Source organism: Hyperolius riggenbachi, chromosome 1, assembly GCF_040937935.1.
Source record: "Hyperolius riggenbachi isolate aHypRig1 chromosome 1, aHypRig1.pri, whole genome shotgun sequence".
NCBI lineage: Eukaryota > Metazoa > Chordata > Amphibia > Anura > Hyperoliidae > Hyperolius > Hyperolius riggenbachi.
Genome location: NC_090646.1, coordinates 451,482,360 through 451,503,441, shown reverse-complemented (window position 1 = coordinate 451,503,441; position 21,082 = coordinate 451,482,360). Strand labels below are relative to the sequence as shown.

Genomic DNA, 21,082 nt, shown 5'->3' with positions numbered 1-21,082 from the left:
TTCAAAAATTCATTTGTGTGCTAGGTATGTCCTACTTTCTAAATTATCTGAGTATAACTGGATGCTTGAAGTGAACACAATTCTTTTCACAGCACTTGGCCCGCTCTGCACAGAAAAAAAGCTAACTCTGGGAAAAACAGTCGAGAGAAACCTTTTGAGGTAGTGCATGCTGCAGGTACATTGTCAGCCTTCTCACACTACTAAGAACATTTGTGAAATACCTGAAGGCGATCACACTTAAAGGAGACCTCACATAGAAGAGCTTTCTGTCAGGAGTTTGTAGGTAAAATCTAGATGTAAAGTGTAATGACACAAAAGAAAGCTATAATACCAAGGGAGATTATGATTTGTTCCTGCGTGACACAGTGGAAACAATAGCCCCTGCAAGGGATGCAGCTGCAGGGGGGCCTTTAGTTGGAGAAGCCTGAGGGAGGGGGCCTGGCTCTAGGGCCCTCCAGGGCCATTTTTAGGGGCAGGAGGGGGTGCAGCACAGGAATGAGAAGAAACAGGCATGAACAGCAATGGAGAGGGGGCCCCGACTCCCCCTCCCTTACCTCAGGCTACCATCAGCGCTCCCCCCGCAAAAAAAAAAAAAAAAAAACAGCTGGGGCGGTCATCCACAGTTTTGCAGGGGGCCCAGTGATTTCTAGTTATGCCCCTGCATGACACCAGGTGAAACAGAGGAGGGGGAGTCAATTGTCTTAGCTGCATCTTCCTGTAGAGAGTAACCTTCCGCTCTTTGTAGGGCTCAGGTGTGTAGGTTAGGGGGAAGTTATTTGTGCAGCGCAGAATAAGTGCCTTTACACTTTAGTGAGCCTTTCAGTGTAATGTGTAAAATAACGCTACTGTGTTATGATAATGCAATACGATAATATACTGTATGTTTTGTAGAACTTTTCTTTGTCCACTGGACATTGCTGATTAAAGCTTGATGAACAAAACCCTCTAGGGAGTAGTTATGAAGAACAAGATTGTTGCAAAGCAGGAGGAAAGTGTGACATATTTACTATAGTAGAGCAGCTTCATTCAATAATCTCCCTGGAGAATCAAATGCAATCAAATGAAATATTTCCCCAGACTGCCACTTTTCATAGCTGTTGAGAATATGACCCACAGGATTTCATGGGTGGGGTCACAAGAGCAAACAAAGGTCATTGCACATCATTTCATACACAAGTGTAAACTTGTTCTAGTTAGGTTGGCTGATCTTGTCATAGCCTTGTTTAGAAAATGCCCCTCTCTGAAAGCATAAGCTAAACAGTTCAGTGATTTTGGAGTACTGATCATGTGTTGTGGGATGATATCAAGCTTTCCCTCCTCCTGCTACATCAGTGTTTCTCAACACGTGGTTCGCGTACCCCAGGGGGTACGCGAGACCACAGCCAGGGGTACGCAGTGTGATCAGCTGTGCAAGACTAGTGTCAGCCTGCCAGCTGCGCTTCTCACGTAAACACGTAAACGGTGCCAGTATTTGTCGGTAAATTTCCCTGCAGAGCCACAGACATCAATACCCCGCCTCTCTTCCTAGATTGGCTTGCCGGGGACAATCTCAGCCATTTAGGAGAGAGAGTGTTGCCCCGCCCCTGGCTGTGTGTGTACGCAAGCAGGCTGGCCGCTGGTGGGGGACTGAGGTAGGAGGGAGATTTGAAAGGCTACATTGCCTGTCAGTTGTACGGATCCCTGCGCTGGAGACAGTTAGAATGCAGAGACGTTGCCAGCACGTGATTAATGTGCTGCTTCTGTTTGAGGTGGAATGTGGAGGAGAGGACCGGTCTGCCATAATTTCTGCCTCCCGTGTGGTGTGTGCACACAGTGAAAACAGCGCTGACACAGCCCAGCCCCCCAGGCAGCAGCATCATGTTTCAAGAGAAGAGAGAAGTCACCCAGATGACTTGTCACAGCTGAATTGCTGTGTAACAGCAAGAAAACAGGTAGCAAAGTGGACTCTCCCTCTCCCCCCTCCCCATCTCCCTGTCTCTCTCCTCTCCCTGTTTCCTTCCCCCTCTCTCTCCTCCCCATCTCCCTGTCTCTCTCCTCTCCCTGTTTCCCTCCTCCTCTCTCTCCTCCCCATCTCTCTGTCTCTCTCCTCCCCATCTCCTTGTCTCTCTCCTCTCCCTGTCTCCCTCCCCCTCTCTCTCCTCCCCCTCTCCCTGTCTCTCTCCTCTCCCTGTTCCCCCCCCCCCCCTCTCTCCTCCCCATCTCCCTGTCTCTCTCCTCTCCCTGTCTCCCTCCCCCTCTCTCTCCTCCCCATCTCCATGTCTCTCTCCTCTCCCTGTTTCCCTCCCCCTCTCTCTCCTCCTCATCTCCCTGTCTCTCTCCTCCCCATCTCCTTGTCTCCCTCCCCCTCTCCACCTCATCTCCCTCCTCCCCATCTCCCTGCCTCTCTCCCCCCTCTTTCTCCTCCCCATCTCCCTGTCTCTCTCTCCCCCCTCTCCTCTACATCTCCCTGTCTCTCTCCCCCCTCTCCCTGCCCCCCTCTCTCCTCTCCCTGCCCTCTCTCTCTCCCCTCTCCCTGCCCTCCCTCTCTCTCTCTCCTCTCCCCGATCTCTCTGTCTCTCTCCTCCTCCCGCCCATCTCCCGGTCTCTGTCCCCTCTCTCTGTCCTTCTCTCTCCTCGTCCCTCTCCCCTTCTCTCTCCCCCCATCTCCCTGTCCCCCCCCCCTTCTCTCTCTCTCCTCTCCCTGTCTCCCTCCCCCCCTCCCTCTCCCTAATCTCCCTGTCTCTCTCTCTCCCCCTCTCCTCCCCCCACTCTCTCTCCCCCCTCTCTCTCCCTCTTCTCCCCCCACTCTCTGCCCCCCCATCTCCCTGTCTCTCTCCCTCTCTCTGTTCACTCTTTCTCTCTCTGTCCCTCCTCCCTCTTCTCCCTCTCTTTCTGTCCCTCTCTCCATCTCCTCATCCCTCTTCTCCCCCCCCCCTATCTCCCTGCCTCTCCCCCTCTCTCTCCCCCCTCCCCCTCTCTCTTTCTCTCTCCCTGTCTGTCTGTCTGTCTATATCTTGATTAAGCAAGCTGATGAGAGGAGCACGAACTTAGCGCACACCATGCTGTGGTAGTGCAGCATAGTGTGCACTAGTAACTTACATGTGCTCCTCTCCTTTTAACTAACGGCCTCTCCACTCGTCACGGGGTACTTCACTGGAACTGAATTGCAATAGGGGGTACTTGGTTCGAAAAAGTTGAGAAACCCTGTGCTACATCACTGAAGTCTCAGGAAGCTGAATGGTGATAAGTAGATGGTCTTTCTCTCTTTGTTCAAAAATCACAAAGACAAAAAGCAAAAATATATGGACCTCCTGTACAATATTGTCATAATTTCATAAAAACACATACTTCACTAAAAAAGAGATGTGCTGTAGAAGTGGAACATACTATGATGGCCAGGAGACACCCATGTACACTTCTGCTCATAATGAGCAGTACTGTGTTGGAACCACCAGCATGCAGTGCAAGATCCACCTATTTGTCAATTACTTTATGTACAGTAGAAGTATTTCTGTTTCCCATGCAGAGCATCAGCACAGAAGGCCAGCATGTTGCATTGTTTATTAGAGAATGAAGATGGAAGCCTCCATATTCCTCTCACTTCAGACTCCTATACTTGTACTTACGAGCTTAAAATACCTTATAATGTTTTTATTTGTGTTTTTAGAAATAAGCTTGCCAGTGCCACTATACAAAATTGACCAGCATTCCGCCATACCCACTGCAGCGGTTATCAGCCCTTCAATAGTGGGCATAGTTTTTGTTTGGATTTAATATTAAAACAACTTCTACTTCACACAATGATGCCTGAAAGAGTCCTCTTCTAGGGAATTAAATGTTTTTACTTCAGGGGTCACTTCTGTACTGTGAGCTTTAGAAAGTTGTACATGAAACCTTTGAGGACCGAGATTAGTAATTTGGGAAAGCACTTACTTGTCTGTTTTAGCCTGTCATTAATCTGCCTGAGTCTTCTATTTGTGGGAGGTCAAATGGTGACAGAATTCTTTTAATATTCTCTATGGTGGATCTAGAGAGGGATTTTTGTAATATCCCAAAAATCTATTAAGGATTAGTTCGGGGTCATTTGAGACCACTTCATCTAATAGTTTTATTTCAAGGATGGCTGCCTGGTCTTGTGGGCTTTTTACAATAATGGCTAAAAATTTCTTATTCTCATCATTTACACTGTAACCACAGTTTACCTCTCTTCTGAACCCAAAATCTTAGTCAAGTGATTATGCCTGTCGTTCTTATGCACAGATCCAGCAATTTCAGAGGAGCGGTCACCTGGTAATTTTATGTAACCACAAAGTAATGTAACTTCTCTGTGGAGTACATACATCTTCCACTTTATGTTGTGAATGGATGGGGTTGAAGGGAAATGCGCCTATCAAGGTATTACCCTCAGTCACTTTATTTACCCTCACCAAGACACAAAAAGATCTGGCCATATAATCATGCTCAGAAAGAATCTCTGATAATAGGACTGAGACATTATTCATGTGGGAGAACTGTAGCCTTAAACAACACTTCTTTATCACTTCAGGCGATAGTATGACTGGGGAAAGTATACAGACAAGGTGTTCAGCTCTCTGCTGAACAAGGCGTTCTGCCCAATGGAGAGGGGAGGATGAAGAAGCAGCTTACAATAGTAGCAACAGTATAAGTCGGCCAAGTACTATCCAAATCAAGAAAAAATGCAAACCTCTTTGGACACAAGAGAGATTATCACCTGACACAATTACACAGTTATTTAAGGCAATGACAATCTAGCTTGTGAATGTAGATTAACCCATTAGCAACTTCAACAGAGTTGCACTGTTTTTGACCTCAGTCTGCAGAACTCGTTGTGCTGAAAATTCTTGGAATGCTTTGATCTCTTTCTACTAGCAAAAAATATAGTAACTGAAAGTAGAAGTCCTCTGTTAGTGTCTCACACTGCCCCCTAGTGAGGAGTGGCCATAAATGGACATTACAGAATTACTAATTAGAAGCAGGGAAATGTAACAATTAAGAAATTTAAAAAATTGCAAATAAATTGGCCTGGAGTACGTGCTAGCCTCTAAATAAATTGGCTGCTACGGGGTAAAGGCCAGACAAGGCCAAACAGAACAGCCCTACAGTGGCTTGTGGAGTCCCTTACCAGACTACTTTCAAAACAAATTACAGTTCTGGCTACTGGATTACTGTTTGACCACACTACAAAAATAACTGTCCAGCTTCTTAGTCTGGAGTTACACTTTAAGTTTAAAGCTTGTTGTGAATCGTGTTTGAAAGACAGAATTTCTCTCTTACTTTCTCTCTGACTTTCTCTCATCTCTCTGAACATTTTCCCTTGTATGGAGAATATACAGGGAGTCATCCTAGCCTTCTATGCACTAAAAGACTGCAATCACAGAGTTCAGAGACAGTGAAGTCAAACATGTTGTAGCTTTATTACTTTATCTCTAGTAGGATGGCAAGGTTTACAGCACTAATATAATTGGTTTAATCTAGTGACAAGTGTACTTTAATACACACAATGCAGTCTCACCTGTTTTTTTTACCTATGTTATAATATGAGCGTTAAACCTTCATTTTCTGCTAACACTATCAGCATTCTTGCGCCACTGTGACATCAGCCGCCTGAAATGTGTCACACAGAGTCCCTTAGTTCATTTGTCATCTCAGTTCCACTGGATGGAAAACTGTTACATGGGGCCACAGATCCGGGAAGCCAAGTCTGCAGACTGCATTTCCAGCAACTGTCACACAGCGAGCCTGGGCAACCTGATGAAAGAACTCTCCACACTTGCATGGCAGAAATGATAAATGGCGAATTAAAAATAAAGCAAGGATGGATGGGGTGAACATGGAAACACAATAAATAAATGCAAGAAAAGCCAGTCAAATATGTTCACAACTGATGGAAGATAAAAGTTCCTACAGTCACATATCAATTCTTTGCATACTGATGTGATTCAGGCAAACTTGTTGGTGACAAAGATGTATGAGCCAACAAAACGCTGAGGCCTCAGCAACAAAATCTGTGAAATGTCTGAAGCATGACACAAAGAGAAGTCTAGCTAACTGGAAAATGCAAATCTCAAATATGTCTCCATTCTTAAACATCTACCATCTGTTTTATGTGTTAAAACAGCACAGGACAAGACTGGCATCACTGCACTGGCATGTGAATGGCAACGTCAATGATGGTGGCCTTTACTTAAAGGATAGGGCTACTTGTAAGCTCCTAGCTGTAAATTAAGCCCTCAAGCACTTTTAATTACACAAGCTCTTGATGCACAAGCCTCATGTACCCGCTTGCAGCCAACAGCCAAGTCATTTGTCAAGCCCTAGACTACTGGAGCGGCTGCAGTTAGCTAACATATGCAGTCCAGCTGCCCCCTCCACTAAGTAGATGGAGCTTCTCCATACTCAGATGGCAGGATTCTCCTTTCATTACAATGACAGAAAAGTCATCTAACAAACTGTGTCCATGTATCAGGCAAGACCATCTACAGATTACAGATAGTAGCTGGTAAATATTATTATTATTTAGTATTTATATAGCAATGACATCTTCCACAGAACTTTACAGATTATATATAGTCTTGTAACTAACTTTCCCTTATAGAGGCTCACAATCTAATCCCCACCATATTTATAAATAAATCTATAACAACTGATTAACTAAGGCCCTGACACTGCATTTGACTATTGCAACTGGGTACAAGGGGTTTGTACCTGCAGGCCAGCTCAAGAGGGCCACATACATTTGGGCGATGGAGAGGTCAAGTAAATTTGGGTGCTGACATAGATGTCCATGTAAAAACCCGCTTATAGCGACTACAGTAGTAAGTTTGGGCAACGCAGATGCCCAATAAAAATAACGGGTGCTGAGACCATCTGCTTGCTATAAAAACTGCAGCTATAGACGGTCCAAACTTACTGCTGAAGTGGCTTTTTACATAGTGGATTTTTAGTTTTAGGTATAAATAGGGGAGGGTTAGTGGAATACGTAGTTGTTTTAGCAGTTGACATAAGTAGTTGCAGCTTAGTGTTAGGAGTAGGTGGAGGGTTGTCAGTGTTAGACATAGATAATGGCAGGTTAGTTTAAAAAGTAGGTGGTGGGTGGTTAGGTTAGTGTTAGGTATCGGGGAGGAGTGTGGTCTTGTTAGACATAGATGGGGGAAGGGAGGAATTAGGGTACGAGGTGATGGTAGAATATTGGTAAAGTTACAATTACTACAATTTACATCCATTTTACACACTGCTTTTTAAAATGTACACAGCTCAAGTGGCACACATTATTGCTAGTGGATCTGACAGTGGATTATAGGTACCTTCTTCTTTAAAAACAATCTGTGCATAAAAAAATCACTTCTAGCCATATTACATTGTTTAGATTGTGTTTAATAGGAACATAAACAAAGTAATTAAACTGTAATAATATTTGGCATCAGTTCTTGCAATATATATTGATCCACTTGGAAAACACTGAGTATGTTTCAACTAAAGTGCAGTTTTTCTATTCAATTACATCCTACAAATTTCCATTTAGACAAAATCTACCTGTGTGAATGACATTTTTATTTATTCATTTTCAACAGTGTAGACTAGATTTGTACAATAGGCAGATGACTAGCAGACCTTGGGAACATGAGCTAGTATTTGCATTGTTCATATTCATTTGGAGACTGCCACTACTATCCGTTATACTGCAATTTTGATTGAAAGTGAGCCCGAGCTATAGTTCGAGTTCAAAATCAGTTACTTACCGTGAAGAGAGGGAAGCCTCAGGATCCTTTTGGGGTCGCACAGCAACTCTTCCTAAATCATGGCAGAAGCCGTGCAAGCCCACCCACGCATGTGCAGTAGGATGGAGCCCATGGCTATGGCTTACTGCACAAGTGCTTGTGGGCTCGGTCGGCTATTGCGCGGGCCATGATACAGGAAGAGGAGCTGTGTAGTCCCAATGTGATTAGCGACAATGTCTTGTCGCTAGACTTCCGGGGGGCCACGCTCAGCGACAGGACACATCAGAATAGAGAGGGAAGCCTCAAAATCCTCAGCGACAGGGGCAACGGAATAGCAAGGGAATATAGGATCCTGAGGCTTCGCTCTCTTAAAGAGGAACTCCAGTGAAAATAATGTAATAAAAAAGTGCTTATTTTTTACAATAATTATGTATAAATGATTAGACAGTGTTTACCCATTGTAAAATATTTCCTCTCCCTGATTTATCACATGGTGACATTTTTACTGCTCGCAGGTGGTATCTCTGGAAGGAAATGCTGCTTGCTGTTTTGGCAGTTGGAAACAGCTGTTATTTCCCATAATGCTTCAAGGCTCCCACAGTGTGATGTCAGTACCTCAGTGCTGTGAGGCACTGACATCACTCTGTGGGAGGGGTTTCACCACAATATCAGCTATACAGAGTCCCCTGATGATCAGTTTGTGAAAAGGAAAAGATTTCTCATGGGAAAGGTGGTATCAGGTACTGATTGGGATGAAGTTCAATTCTTTAAGGTAACTATCTGATTTTGTACCTGAGCTTCAGCTACTCTTTAAAGAGGAACTGTAGTGAAAATAATGTAATTAAGTTAATTGCTTATTATTTTTACAATATTCATTCATAAATTATTTAGTCTGTATTTGCCCATTGTAAAATCTTTCTTTCCTCAATTTACATTCTGAAATTTATAAGAAGTGGCAACATCTTTAGTCCTTCCAGATGATCTCTGTTCATAGAACTCTAATGGTGCCCATACACGGTACCATAAAAACGTTAAATTTTCCCCTTTATTCGACCAAAACGATCGAATCAAATGAAAGTTTAAAATAATCTATTTTGGATCAAGAAAAAAAGAATCAATTATCCCATTTTTTCAATAAAAATCTGATCCGACATGTTGGAAAAATCTTTATAATCGATCTAACGGAATAATCGAACAAAATTATCTAAACAAAACGAAAAAATTGTACCATGTATGGGCACCTTACAGTGGACTCAAACTAAAAATACAAGATTTCAGAAATAAAATCTATTTTCTAAATTATAATAATAAATAGCAGCCTTTTTTCAGCTGCATGATGACAAATATAAAATATTTTACATTTATTGGAGAAACCCCCCCCCCCCCCTTCCTTTCATATTGCCGGCAAATAATCTGGCAAACTGGTGGAGTAGATGGTGTCCAGCAAAGAAGGAATTGCTAATGGCTGCCACCAGTATAACCCTAGTTATGCAAAGAGGAGGGTGAAAAGCATGCACTGAAATGATCATAGGCTTGAAGGAGTGTTTATTTATATTTGTATGTGTCAGAGTGGTGCAACTAAATATTTTGAATTAAAAAAATGTTTGGTTTGGGTCCGCTTTAAGTAACGAACATTCCGCAGAGGGAGATAAGGCTTGCTTGGCGGTTAGAATCAGCTGTTAATTCCCACAATGCAATGAGGTTACACAGTGAACTGTCAGGACCATGGTCATGATATTACACTTTCGGAGGGGTTTCATCACAATATCAGCCATACAGATGTCCCTGATGATCTATTAGAGAAAAGATATACATTTCTTGTGGGAAAGGGGGTATCAGCTACTGATTGTGATGAAGTTCAATCCTTGGTTAACCATCCTCTTTAACCACTTGCCGACCGCCCCCAGCCGACGGGCGGCGGCAAAGACTGGGCCTGAACGACCGCAATACGCCCATCGGCGGAGGCGGCGGCAGGCGTGGTTATGCGGCGATCGCCTCATTCGTGACGCGATTAACCGCCGCCCCCCCCCCCCCCCCACCTCGCGCTGTAACCCGCCGGCTATTTGGAAGCGCCGGCGGGTTACTAGCACTCAGATCGCCGCATGTAACATGTATAATACACTTTGTAATGTATACAAAGCCTATTATACTGGCTGCCTCCTGCCCTGGTGGTCCCAGTGTCTGAGGGACCACCAGGGCAGGCTGCAGCCACCCTAGTCTGCACCCAAGCACACTGATTTGCCCCCCCCTGCCCCCTTAACACCCACAGCACCCCTCAGACCCAGCCCCTGCCCACCCCCCAGACCACTGTTAGCACCCAATCACCCCCCTAATCACCCATCAATCACTCCCTGTCACTCTGTCAACGCTATTTTTTTTAACCCTAAACTGCCCCTTGCTCCCTCCTGATCACCCCCCCCACCCCTCAGATTCTCCCCAGACCCAGACCCCCCATATACTGTATGCATCTATCCCCCCTGATCACCTTCCAATCACCTGTCAATCTCCCATCAATCACCCCCTGTCACTGCCACCCATCAATCAGCCCCTAACCTGCCCCTTGCGGACAATCTGATCACCCACCCACACCAATAGATCGCCCGCAGATCCGACATCAGATCACCTCCCAAGTGCAGTGTTTACATCTGTTCTCTAATCTAAACACCCACTAATTACCCATCAATCACCCATCAATCACCCCCTATCACCACCTGTCACTGTTACCCATCAGATTAGACCCTAATCTGCCCCTTGCGGGCACCCAATCACCCGCCCACACGCTCAGATTGCCCTCAGACCCCCCCTTATCAATTCGCTAGTGCATAATTTACATCCGTTCTTCCCTGTAATAACCCACTGATCACCTATCAATCACCCATCAATCACCCCCTGTCACTGCCACCTATCAATCACCCCCTGCCACTGCCACCCATCAATCAGCCCCTAACCTGCCCCTTGCGGGCAATCTGATCACCCACCCACACCAATAGATCGCCCGCAGATCCGACGTCAGATCACCTCCTAAGTGCAGTGTTTACATCTGTTCTCTAACCTAAACACCCACTAATTACCCATCAATCACCCCCTATCACCACCTGTCACTGTTACCCATCATATTAGACCCTAATCTGCCCCTTGCGGGCACCCAATCACCCACCCACATGCTCAGATTGCCCTCAGACCCCCCCCCCCCCTTATCAATTCGCCAGTGCATTATTTACATCTGTTCTTCCCTGTAATAACCCACTGATCACCTGTCAATCACCTATCAATCACCCATCAATCACCCCCTGTCACTGCCACCCATCAATCACCCCCTGTCACTGCCACCCATCAATCAGCCCCTAACCTGCCCCTTGCGGGCAATCGGATCACCCACCCACACCATCAGATTGCCCCAGACCTACCCTCAGATCACCTCCAAAGTGCATTGTTTACATCTGTTCTGCCATCTAATCACCCACTGATCATCCATCAATCAGCCCCTGTCACTGATACCCATCAGATTAGACCCATATCTGCCCCTAGGGCACCCAATCACCCGCCCACACCCTCAGAACGCCCTCAGACCCCAGCCCTGATCACCTCGCCAGTGCATTGCTTGCATCTATTTCCCCCCTCTAATCACACCTTGAGACACCCATCAATCACCTCCTGTCACCACCTGTCACCCCCTAGCACACCTACCCATCAGATCAGTCCCTAATTTCCCCCGTATGGGCTGTTGATCACTCGGCCAAACCCTCAGACCCCCTTCCGATCACCTCCCCAGTGCATTGATTGCATCTATTTTCCCCTCTAACCACCCCCTGAGACACCCATCAATCACCTCCTGTCACCCCCCTAGCACTCCTATCCATCAGATCAGGCCCAATACAACCTGTCATCTAAGAGGCCACCCTGCTTATGACCGGTTCCACAAAATTTGCCCCCTCATAGACCACCTGTCATCAAAATTTGCAGATGCTTATACCCCTGAACAGTCATTTTGAGAAATTTGGTTTCCAGACTACTCATGGTTTTGGGCCCGTAAAATGCCAGGGCAGTATAGGAACCCCACAAGTGACCCCATTTTAGAAAAAAGACACCCCAAGGTATCCTGTTAGGTGTATGACGAGTTCATAGAAGATTTTATTTTTTGTCAACAGTTAGCGGAAATTGATTTTTATTGTTTTTTTCACAAAGTGTCATTTTTCACTAACTTGTGACAAAAAATAAAATCTTCTATGAACTCACCATACACCTAACGGAATACCTTGGGGTGTCTTCTTTCTAAAATGGGGTCACTTGTGGGGTTCCTATACTGCCCTGGCATTTTAGGGGCCCTAAACCGTGAGGAGTAGTCTAGAAAACAAATGCCTCAAAATGACCTGTGAATAGGACGTTGGGCCCCTTAGCGCACCTAGGCTGCAAAAAAGTGTCACACATGTGGTATCGCCGTACTCAGGAGAAGTAGTATAATGTGTTTTGTGGCGTATTTTTACACATACCCATGCTGGGTGGGAGAAATCTCTCTGTAAATGGACAATTGTGTTTAAAAAAAAAATCAAAAATGTGTAATTTACAGAGATATTTCTCCCACCCAGCATGGTTATATGTAAAAATACACAACAAAACACATTATACTACTTCTCCTGAGTACGGCGATACCACATGTGTGACACTTTTTTTGCACCCTAACTGCGCTAAGGGGCCCAAAGTCCAATGAGTACCTTTAGGATTTCAAGGGTCATTTTGCGACATTTGGTTACCAGACTACTCCTCACGGTTTAGGGCCCCTAAAATGCCAGGGCAGTATAGGAACCCCACAAGTGACCCCATTTTAAAAAGAAGACACAGACATTTTTTTTTACAAGTTAGCGGAAATTGATTTGTATTGTTTTTTTTTCACAAAGTGTCATTTTCCGCTAACTTGTGACAAAAAAAAAAATCTTCTATGAACATATAGCGCATCTTCTGTCTACAGAGAGCGACTGTTTTAACCTGAGTGGGGTCAGGTCCTAATTCTCCCCACCTGCCTTATCAGTGGTCACCTTTGAGGTGACCCACATTTGTGAGCATATTTCTTATACTAAATAATTCATTTCAGTGTCATCACAAATACTACGTTAGATTGGGCTCTCGGTTTCAATTTTTTGTCTTTTAAGCAGGTGGTTAGAAAAGGCAGAGATGCTTCAAAATGGGAAAATTCACTTTTGGCACCATAGTTTGTAAACGCTATAACTTTTACCCAATCCAATAAATATACACTGAATGTTTTTTTTTAATCAAAGACATGTAGCAGAATAACTTTTGCGCTCAAATGTATAGGAAATTTTACTTTATTTGAAAAATGTCAGCACAGAAAGTTAAAAAAGTCATTTTTTTGACAAAATTCATGTCTTTTTTGATGAATATAATAAAAAGTAAAACTCGCAGCAGCAATCAAATAGAACCAAAAGAAAGCTGTATTCGTGACAAGAAAAGGAAGTAAAATTCATTTAGGTGGTAGGTTGTATGACCGAGCAATAAACCGTGAAAGCTGCAGTGGTCTGAATGGAAAAAAAGGCTCTGGTCCTTAAGGGGCGAAAAGACTGTGGTCCTCAAGTGGTTAAGTGGTCTAGTAAGGATAAGATAGCATGAAAACCAGCAAAGTCTTTACTGGGCATGTGGCTGGAACATGTTGACCATGAATCGCAAAGCAAATCTCAAGAACAGGTTTGGTTGGTTCCTACAGCAAACACTTATCTGAAAGTTACTCACCTCTCATAGGCGATTTCATGGCGGCCTCCACCATGCCGAGCAGCAGCTGTAAACTCTTGGGATCCTGAGCCAGTCCAGATGCAAATGCAGCCAGGGCATCTGCATGGCGACCAAGATACTGGAGGGCAACCCCCTGTCTGAAGTATGCCTAGAAACAAGAGAGACAGCACACATTTTACAACCATGACATTAACGATACAAGCAAGCAAAGCAACATGAGGATAAATATTCTTCTAGCACAGTCTGCAGAATTACAGTTTAACATGGAATGATGTGGGGTAGATAATACTTTATTTTGGTGTATAATTACCAGCTCAGTCAATTCGTATACATCCAGTTTATATTTGTGAGTTTTTTTGAAGTACATCTAACCTCCCATTATGCTTTATATTTCTGAAGTATGATTTTGATTGCCAACTAGATAATAATACCATAGGTTTCATATTACATTCAGCTTCCTATGTAAGCAATATACCCTTGTTTGAACCAGTCATTCTTCTACACACAGTCATTATTCAAAACACAAATTATATATGTCCACAATGCGGGTTATGCTGTAGAGGTTGAATCTAACGTATGCACACAAACACATACACATAAACACACACATATATACAAACAACACAAATCTTATCACAAAATCTGGCAAAGAGCTAATACAATCCAAACAACTGCTAAGGCTTGACAAATGTCAGTAACTCAAAGTGGACCCAAATTAAAAATACAAGATTTCAGAAATAAAATCTATTTTCTAAATTATAATGATAAATAGCAGCCTTTTTTCAGCTGCATGATGACAAATATCAAGTATTTTACATTTATTGGAGGAACCCCTCCCTTCCTTTCATATTGCCGTGACAGAATCCGGCAAACTGATGGAGTAGGTGGTGTCCGGCAAAGGAGGAATTGCTAATGGCTGCCACCTGTATAGCCCTAGTTTTGAAAAGAGAAGGCTGAAAAGCATGCAATGAAATGCTCATAGGCTTGAAGGAGTGTTTATTTATCTTTGTATGTGTCAGAGTGGTGCAACTAAATATTTTCAATTAAAAAAATGTTTGGTTTGGGTCCGCTTTAAAGTGAACCTCCGGACAAAAAATCGACTTAGCAGCACTGAAAAGGCCTGGTGTTTCTTTAACAGTTTCACAGCATCAGAACTTTGTTTCTCTTCATTTTTAGCTGCACAGAAGAAAACTGCCCGGGCTTTTTTCCCCTGATGCTGTGCAAAGCATGATGGGATTTCTGATGTTGTTGCTCTCGTTCTGCTGTTTTGGTGCAATTTTTTTTTTTTTTACATTTTGAATTTGACATTTGAAGCCTAGCGTGTGCAGCTTGGAGGGGTGATCAGGACACAGGACAGTTGGAACTGTGTCTCCTGCTCCTTGTCACCTCCTTTCAAACAAAAAGATGGCTGCCCCCATGACAAAGATGGCAGCCCCCATGAATCACAAACATTTGCCTGTTCTTTTAAAACAGGGTGGGTAAAAAATTATATTACCCATCTATTCTAATTAACATAACTAATGTAACTTAATGACAGTATGTTTGTTTAGGCTGAAGTTCCCCTTTAAGACTTTGATTCTTCTGCTGTCTCTGCCTATAGCAATTACCCATTTATTTGTAAAATCTCCAGTGTCTGTGCATTTGTGCTTCAGCATACAAATTGATAAAGCAGGCAGGGCACTCAATGCCCGTAAGGAACAACATTGGGTGAGACAGATACTCTATCCTGTTTGCTTACAGACCCCCAAGACCAATCATATGCTACATTAAATCACAGTTCTGAAGTATGTGAGATTTGGAATGGCCACTGGGAAAGAGTAATCAAGTTGATTAATTCCTTCAGCTTGTCAATATAACACTATTGTATTACTTAAAGGGTACCTGAACTGAGCAAAATGTTTTAATTTAAGCATTAAGCCCTGTTAGTTTCCCTTAGTAATACCAGTTAGAGGTTTCTGTGTTTTCCACAACTGCCACTTACCAGATATTTTCTCATTTCTTTCTCCAGAGGCTTGCCTCCTCAAGACCACTACCGCTGCCTGGGACCCTCTGATCGTTTGCAGCCACACTCTGATCCGTGAACAAGTATTGCCACACTGTGTAGGCATGCTGATGCCCACATTGCGCAGTAGTACAAAGCAGCTTGTACATGGCTGAATTAGCCATACATGAGTGGCTCCATGCTGCTGCGCAGGCTGTTTTGTGCCTGCACAGCGTGGCCACAATCTTATATGGACAGGAGCATGGCACGTCAACCTATTCGACAAGCCCTTGCTGAATAGGTTCAGAGGGTCCCAGTGCTGAAATTGTGAGTTCAAGGGGGATGGGGAAAGCCTCTGGATTATCCAGCAGCCTGTTTTCAACAAATTTAGACGCCTACCTGCATTGAGTTGTTGCCATATGATTCTAAATCTACTGAAAATCTATTCAAATTATGGCATTTATGATCAATATTACAATCAAAATATTGAATATTGATCAGAGATGCCCGTTCTCCTCCAAATTGACCCCAGTGGAAGAACAGAGAAGCCATGGGCAGTAGCAGTACACTAGGATCCTATGGCTTTATACTGCACCAGGCAGTACTAAACTAGCAGCTGCAGTTATGTGATTATTATTAGTCAAGATGTCTTGTCTTGTATCTACTGATACAAAGTGGTAGACCAAGTATATGATCAGTATCTGGAAGACATAATTCATTAGATCTATCCTAAATTGTACAGTCTAGCATTAATACAGTATTTTTGTAATAATGTTGTATTTCATTTTGTCCAATTAGAGTACAAGTTCCCTTTAAATATAGTATCAGATTACTATAGCTCTGTTTTATCTGGAGCCTAAGATGATGCTTACAACACAGAGATCAGCGTTGCAATCAAAAGTATAATGTCAAATTTATCTGACACTATCACCCCTTCATAGAACTGTATTGAGTGACATCATAAAATTCTCTCTGTCTTTAATTGCGCTGTCCTGTGAGATTTATACCATCTCGTCTAGGCTGCTGGAGTTGAAGCATTGTGATCATTTTGTGCCAGGCAGAAATGCTGAATATATTCCCGCGTCTGTCTGGCAGCCAGCACTTTCAGAACTCATATTTATTCACGGTACAGCATTTAGAGTAGAAAAAAAGTAGAACAAATCAATACAAAGAGCAAAAAGTATAATAACTGCTATGATCCCCTTGGATAATGGATTATTTGTTCGTATCAGTCTTTACTCAACAATCAATGTTAATCAAGCTACTACAGATCTTTCAGCCTTTGTTTTCAATGAAAAGTTATATTAAATCGAAAGCATTGATGGGAGGAAAGAAAAAGGGAAACAATGGCATGCAGGGTAAATGTGGTTATTGACCCCAGCCCTGAGGGGACCCTGAAGCACCAGTATGCCAATCAATGTCACTCTGTCTGGCTAGTAACAGTCAGACAGGTAATCCCTGCCTAATAAGCTACATATATAGCTGGTGTGGAGGGACCCTAGGCTCACTGTTTCTAAGTGACATGAGGAAATAACAGGATGGATGTACTGTAAGGTGACCCAACACATTCAATGTGTATGGATGAACCTCCTGCTGCTGTACACATACAGAGAGAGGTCTGGTTCTCATACTGCTCTGTGCTGCTGACCTCTATATCAAATAACCAGAGTCATTTAACAAGATAAGATTTTCCCACAGAGAATTGGGGTATCTGAAGTGAACACAGTGCAGTGCAGGCCTTGCTCCATCAGTAAATCAGCCTACATACATGTGTAAGGAATTGAGGGATAATGCGTGCTCCTTATGGCCGTATATATATATGATATGAGCAAACCAGATCCTGTCATTGTCAGGAAATCATGTGTGCTGCACCAGCTGAGGGCCCGGCAGACTAATCCCATAGGGAAAACTGAGCATACAAAGTATGGTATGTTTGATTGCTATTCTCCCTGAAAAAAAAAAAAAGACAGAACTGTCTGCCTGTTCTTTTCTTTCCCATTCTTGACACAAGACAACGGTCCTATTCAATTAACTTTTTCTCCTTAGGTTTCTCCTAGGTGATATTTTTATACCTTATCAATAAAATACCTTTTAAGCCAACAGCAAGCAAGAAAATACTTGCATGCTAAGCATAATTTTGATAGTACTTTTTCACCCATTTTTTTGATACTTTTTCAATTGCAAAGTGCTGAAAAGTTATTTTAAAGGATACCTGGGGTGAATATATTTGAATGAATGGAGGCTCCAGGCCCGTATGGACTTGAGTCCTCATGCCCATCACTCCCCCTGTTCAAATCTGTCCCTCTCTGTTACCTGTAAGTGTGTCCCTGTCAGTGTGCCAGGTCGCACACTACTGCGCAAGCACTGGCCCAGTGGCGCGCAACCTTGATCGCAGTCCCGTAGCTGGAAGTACTCTGAGTATGCACACTATAAGTCGTAACATAGTTTACATGCACATAGCACTCGCAGCAACGAGAGCGCAATCAAGGATGAGTATCATTCACCTCGGGTAGCCTTTAAAAAGAAGATGAAAAATTATCACCTTGGAAAAAAACTTAAAGAGAATCTGTATTGTTAAAATCGCACAAAAGTAAACATACCAATGCGTTAGGGGACATCTCTTATTACCCTCTGTCACAATTTCGCCGCTCCTCGCCGCATTAAAAGTGGTTAAAAACAGTTTTAAAAAGTTTGTTTATAAACAAACAAAATGGCCACCAAAACCGGAAGCAGGTTGATGTACAGTATATCCACACATAGAAAATACATCCATACACAAGCAAGCTGTATACACCCTTCCTTTTGAATCTCAAGCGATTATTTGTGTGTTTCTTTCCCCCTTCCGCTCTCATGCACTGAAGTTTCAGGTTGCTCTTTTCTTCCTGCAAACAGCTTTGCCCTTGTCTGTAATTACTCAGTATGTGAAAGCCCAGCCAGCTCAGAGGAAGATTTATCTAACTTGTAAAAGATAAGAGAGAAGAGAGAAGCTGCTCTAATCTAAATAATACACAGGCAGTGTGCAGAGAGGGACCTGGAAGTCCCCCTTCATAGCAGAACCACAACACTGAAGAACTTGGCAGCCTTCCAGACACAGGCCGACAAGTCTGACAGGGGAAAGATACATTGATTTATTACAGAGACTGTTATAGTAGAAAGTGCTGCAGTAAGCTAGAACACATTAGAAATAGCTTTTGGAACTTGTAGGATGATAAAAAACAGGATGCAATTTTTGTTACGGAGTCTCTTTAAGAGAAAAAGGGAAAAGAATAAGGGCCTATGGCTCTGATTCACTATACATGGGTAAACTTACTGCTTGCTGTCTGGGCAAGGCAATTTAACCAGAATCAGGGCCAATGTCTGAGAACGACCAGGCTATGCAACATGTCTAACCATCCACTTACATACTGTATATGGGTGTCTCAAGAAAACTGGCGACAGGCAATTCTGTCTTTAGCCCTGAGAAAGCTCTGAGCAAAATATAACTTAGGATTCGTTGGGTCATCACAGCACTATTGATTTTAAAGAGGGATTCTGAATTAAATGACAACACATATTTGGTTTCAAGGAATTATAACACATCTACTAGTTTCTCAATGCAATGACAGAGATGCTGATACTGTGTCTGATGCATTTCAATGCGGGGGAAAAAAAATGATTGTATGTAAGCCCACTGTTCAGATGCACAATGCTGCTTACACAGAGCACAGTAAGGGGAGATAACACTGCCTTATGGCAGCTGAACTTTATTCTTGGTTCAGATCTACATGAAAGCTGCAGTCGTTGCAGACATGACATCAGCAGCCATAATAACTCTGGTGACACAGTGACAGAGAAGACTCCATTGATGTGCTGATCTATCACCTTTCCTAGCACACTCATTAGATCAGCTCTGTACTATATATCCTAGCATACACCATAATTAACAGCATCCCAGGACTTCAACGGCAAATAATATCTTCCAAATCAATTGTCAAACAATGAGGCTGAGTCACTTAAATATTCTTTTGTATGTTAAGAACAGCATTAACTGTTTCAGATATTTAAAGTGCAATTTTGCTTTTGCTCAAAATTTGCTTTAAAGCGGACCTGAACTCAGAACTTCCTCTCTGCTTCAAAAGATAAGCAAAAGCATAATAACATTTGAAGAAAAACATTTCTTTGTTACAGCTGATACAAATCCTGCAATAAATCTGTAGTGTGTCTACTTCCTGCTTTTGTGGAAGCAGACATAGGGTTAACATCCTGTGTTTACAAATTAACTCTTCTACCAAGGCAGCCAGCTGACACAGCTGAGAGATCAAAATACACTGGTGATTAGTCACAGATGAAGGGGAATAAGACAGGCTAAACCCTCTAAACACATGCAGGGTGCATTTCTCTTTGTTTTCTTTCTGTCCTGTGCAAGAGTTCAGGTCCTCTTCATGCATCAGTGATGCACTCGTTTTCAAATGAGCTACACATTTCCAAAACTTTTTATAAGCTCAATCTGTATTATTTATTTGAAACCTGTTCTCTGTGTTGCAATAGTTTTCACTATATTAGGCCAGGTACTTACCCCTTCCTGCATAAGTAATTAGCTGCACAGAACAGCAACAGTTGTTGCTCATCTTCGAGGCCTGCACAAACTGAGTGACTAGGGGGAAGCTGTTACACAATCAGTATGCAGCAGCTGAGCATTTGAATTCATTTACAAAAAGGTAAATCATTTGAAATACATAGTAACATTTATCCTAACAATAGGTGAAGCTGAATCCAAAGAATTCCACAGTTCCCAGCAGAGGTGGAATTTCACTTTAATAAGTAAATTAGGAGTTCAGCCAATAAGGGTATTTTATCTTTGAATAGCGGGGAACAGAGGGCAGGAAACTATACTTTTTTTTATTGCTGTGTGTATCCTCACAGAATCTATGTATATCTCTCTAATAGGGACCCACCTCTACAAACTGATGCCAGGGTTTTATATACTGCATAAGGCAGATATGACCCACTCATTTTTATTCTTCACAGCATAAAGCTGCGTACACACATGCGACTATAGTCGTTTGAAACGATCGTTCCCCGATCCTTTCAAACGACAATCGTTTGAAAAAAAGCAGCCAACGACCATTAAGTCTAAGGACGGACGAGCTAGATCGTTCAAAACGAATGATCTAGCTTGGCGGATTTTTCCCAATGACGATCGTTTGCAAAAGTAGTAAATCGTTGGAAACGATCGTTCGTACTAGGCTTGACATGCGCATTTCACTATTTCTCCATGAAACTTTTCATTTTTATGCGCAGGCGCAATAGTTACTTTTACGTGATGTAACGTTCCTTCTAACGATCAGATTGTTACACACCTTTTAAAACTAACTTTACTTAGGTCGTTCTTTCATCAATTAAAAGTTCGTTCGTCGTTCTTAACGAACGATCGTTGTCGCATGTGTGTACGTAGCATTAGGCTCATACAATGCAATGTTGCCTACAAGGAGAAAACAATGATTGTATATGAAACCCTATAGTCCGTTCTCTGTGACAAAAGACTCCTTTGTACAGTGGCGTAGCTAGAAACCTCTGGGCCCCGATGCGGAATCTGGATGTGCCCCTCCCGGCATTAACAGACCCCCCCCCCCCCCTCGCAACACCCGAAGCACACACATAT

General features: G+C 43.0%; 1 protein-coding gene across 1 annotated transcript in view; it reads right to left on the bottom strand.

The window, feature by feature from the left end:
• Window positions 1-21,082, bottom strand: part of TTC28 (tetratricopeptide repeat domain 28) — a 954,491-nt gene that overhangs the window by 507,493 nt on the left and 425,916 nt on the right. Inside the window, exon 3 of the mRNA XM_068238742.1 lies at window positions 13,461-13,608. Within this exon, the coding sequence (XP_068094843.1) occupies window positions 13,461-13,608 (148 nt within the window). The remainder of the gene's footprint in view (window positions 1-13,460; window positions 13,609-21,082) is intronic.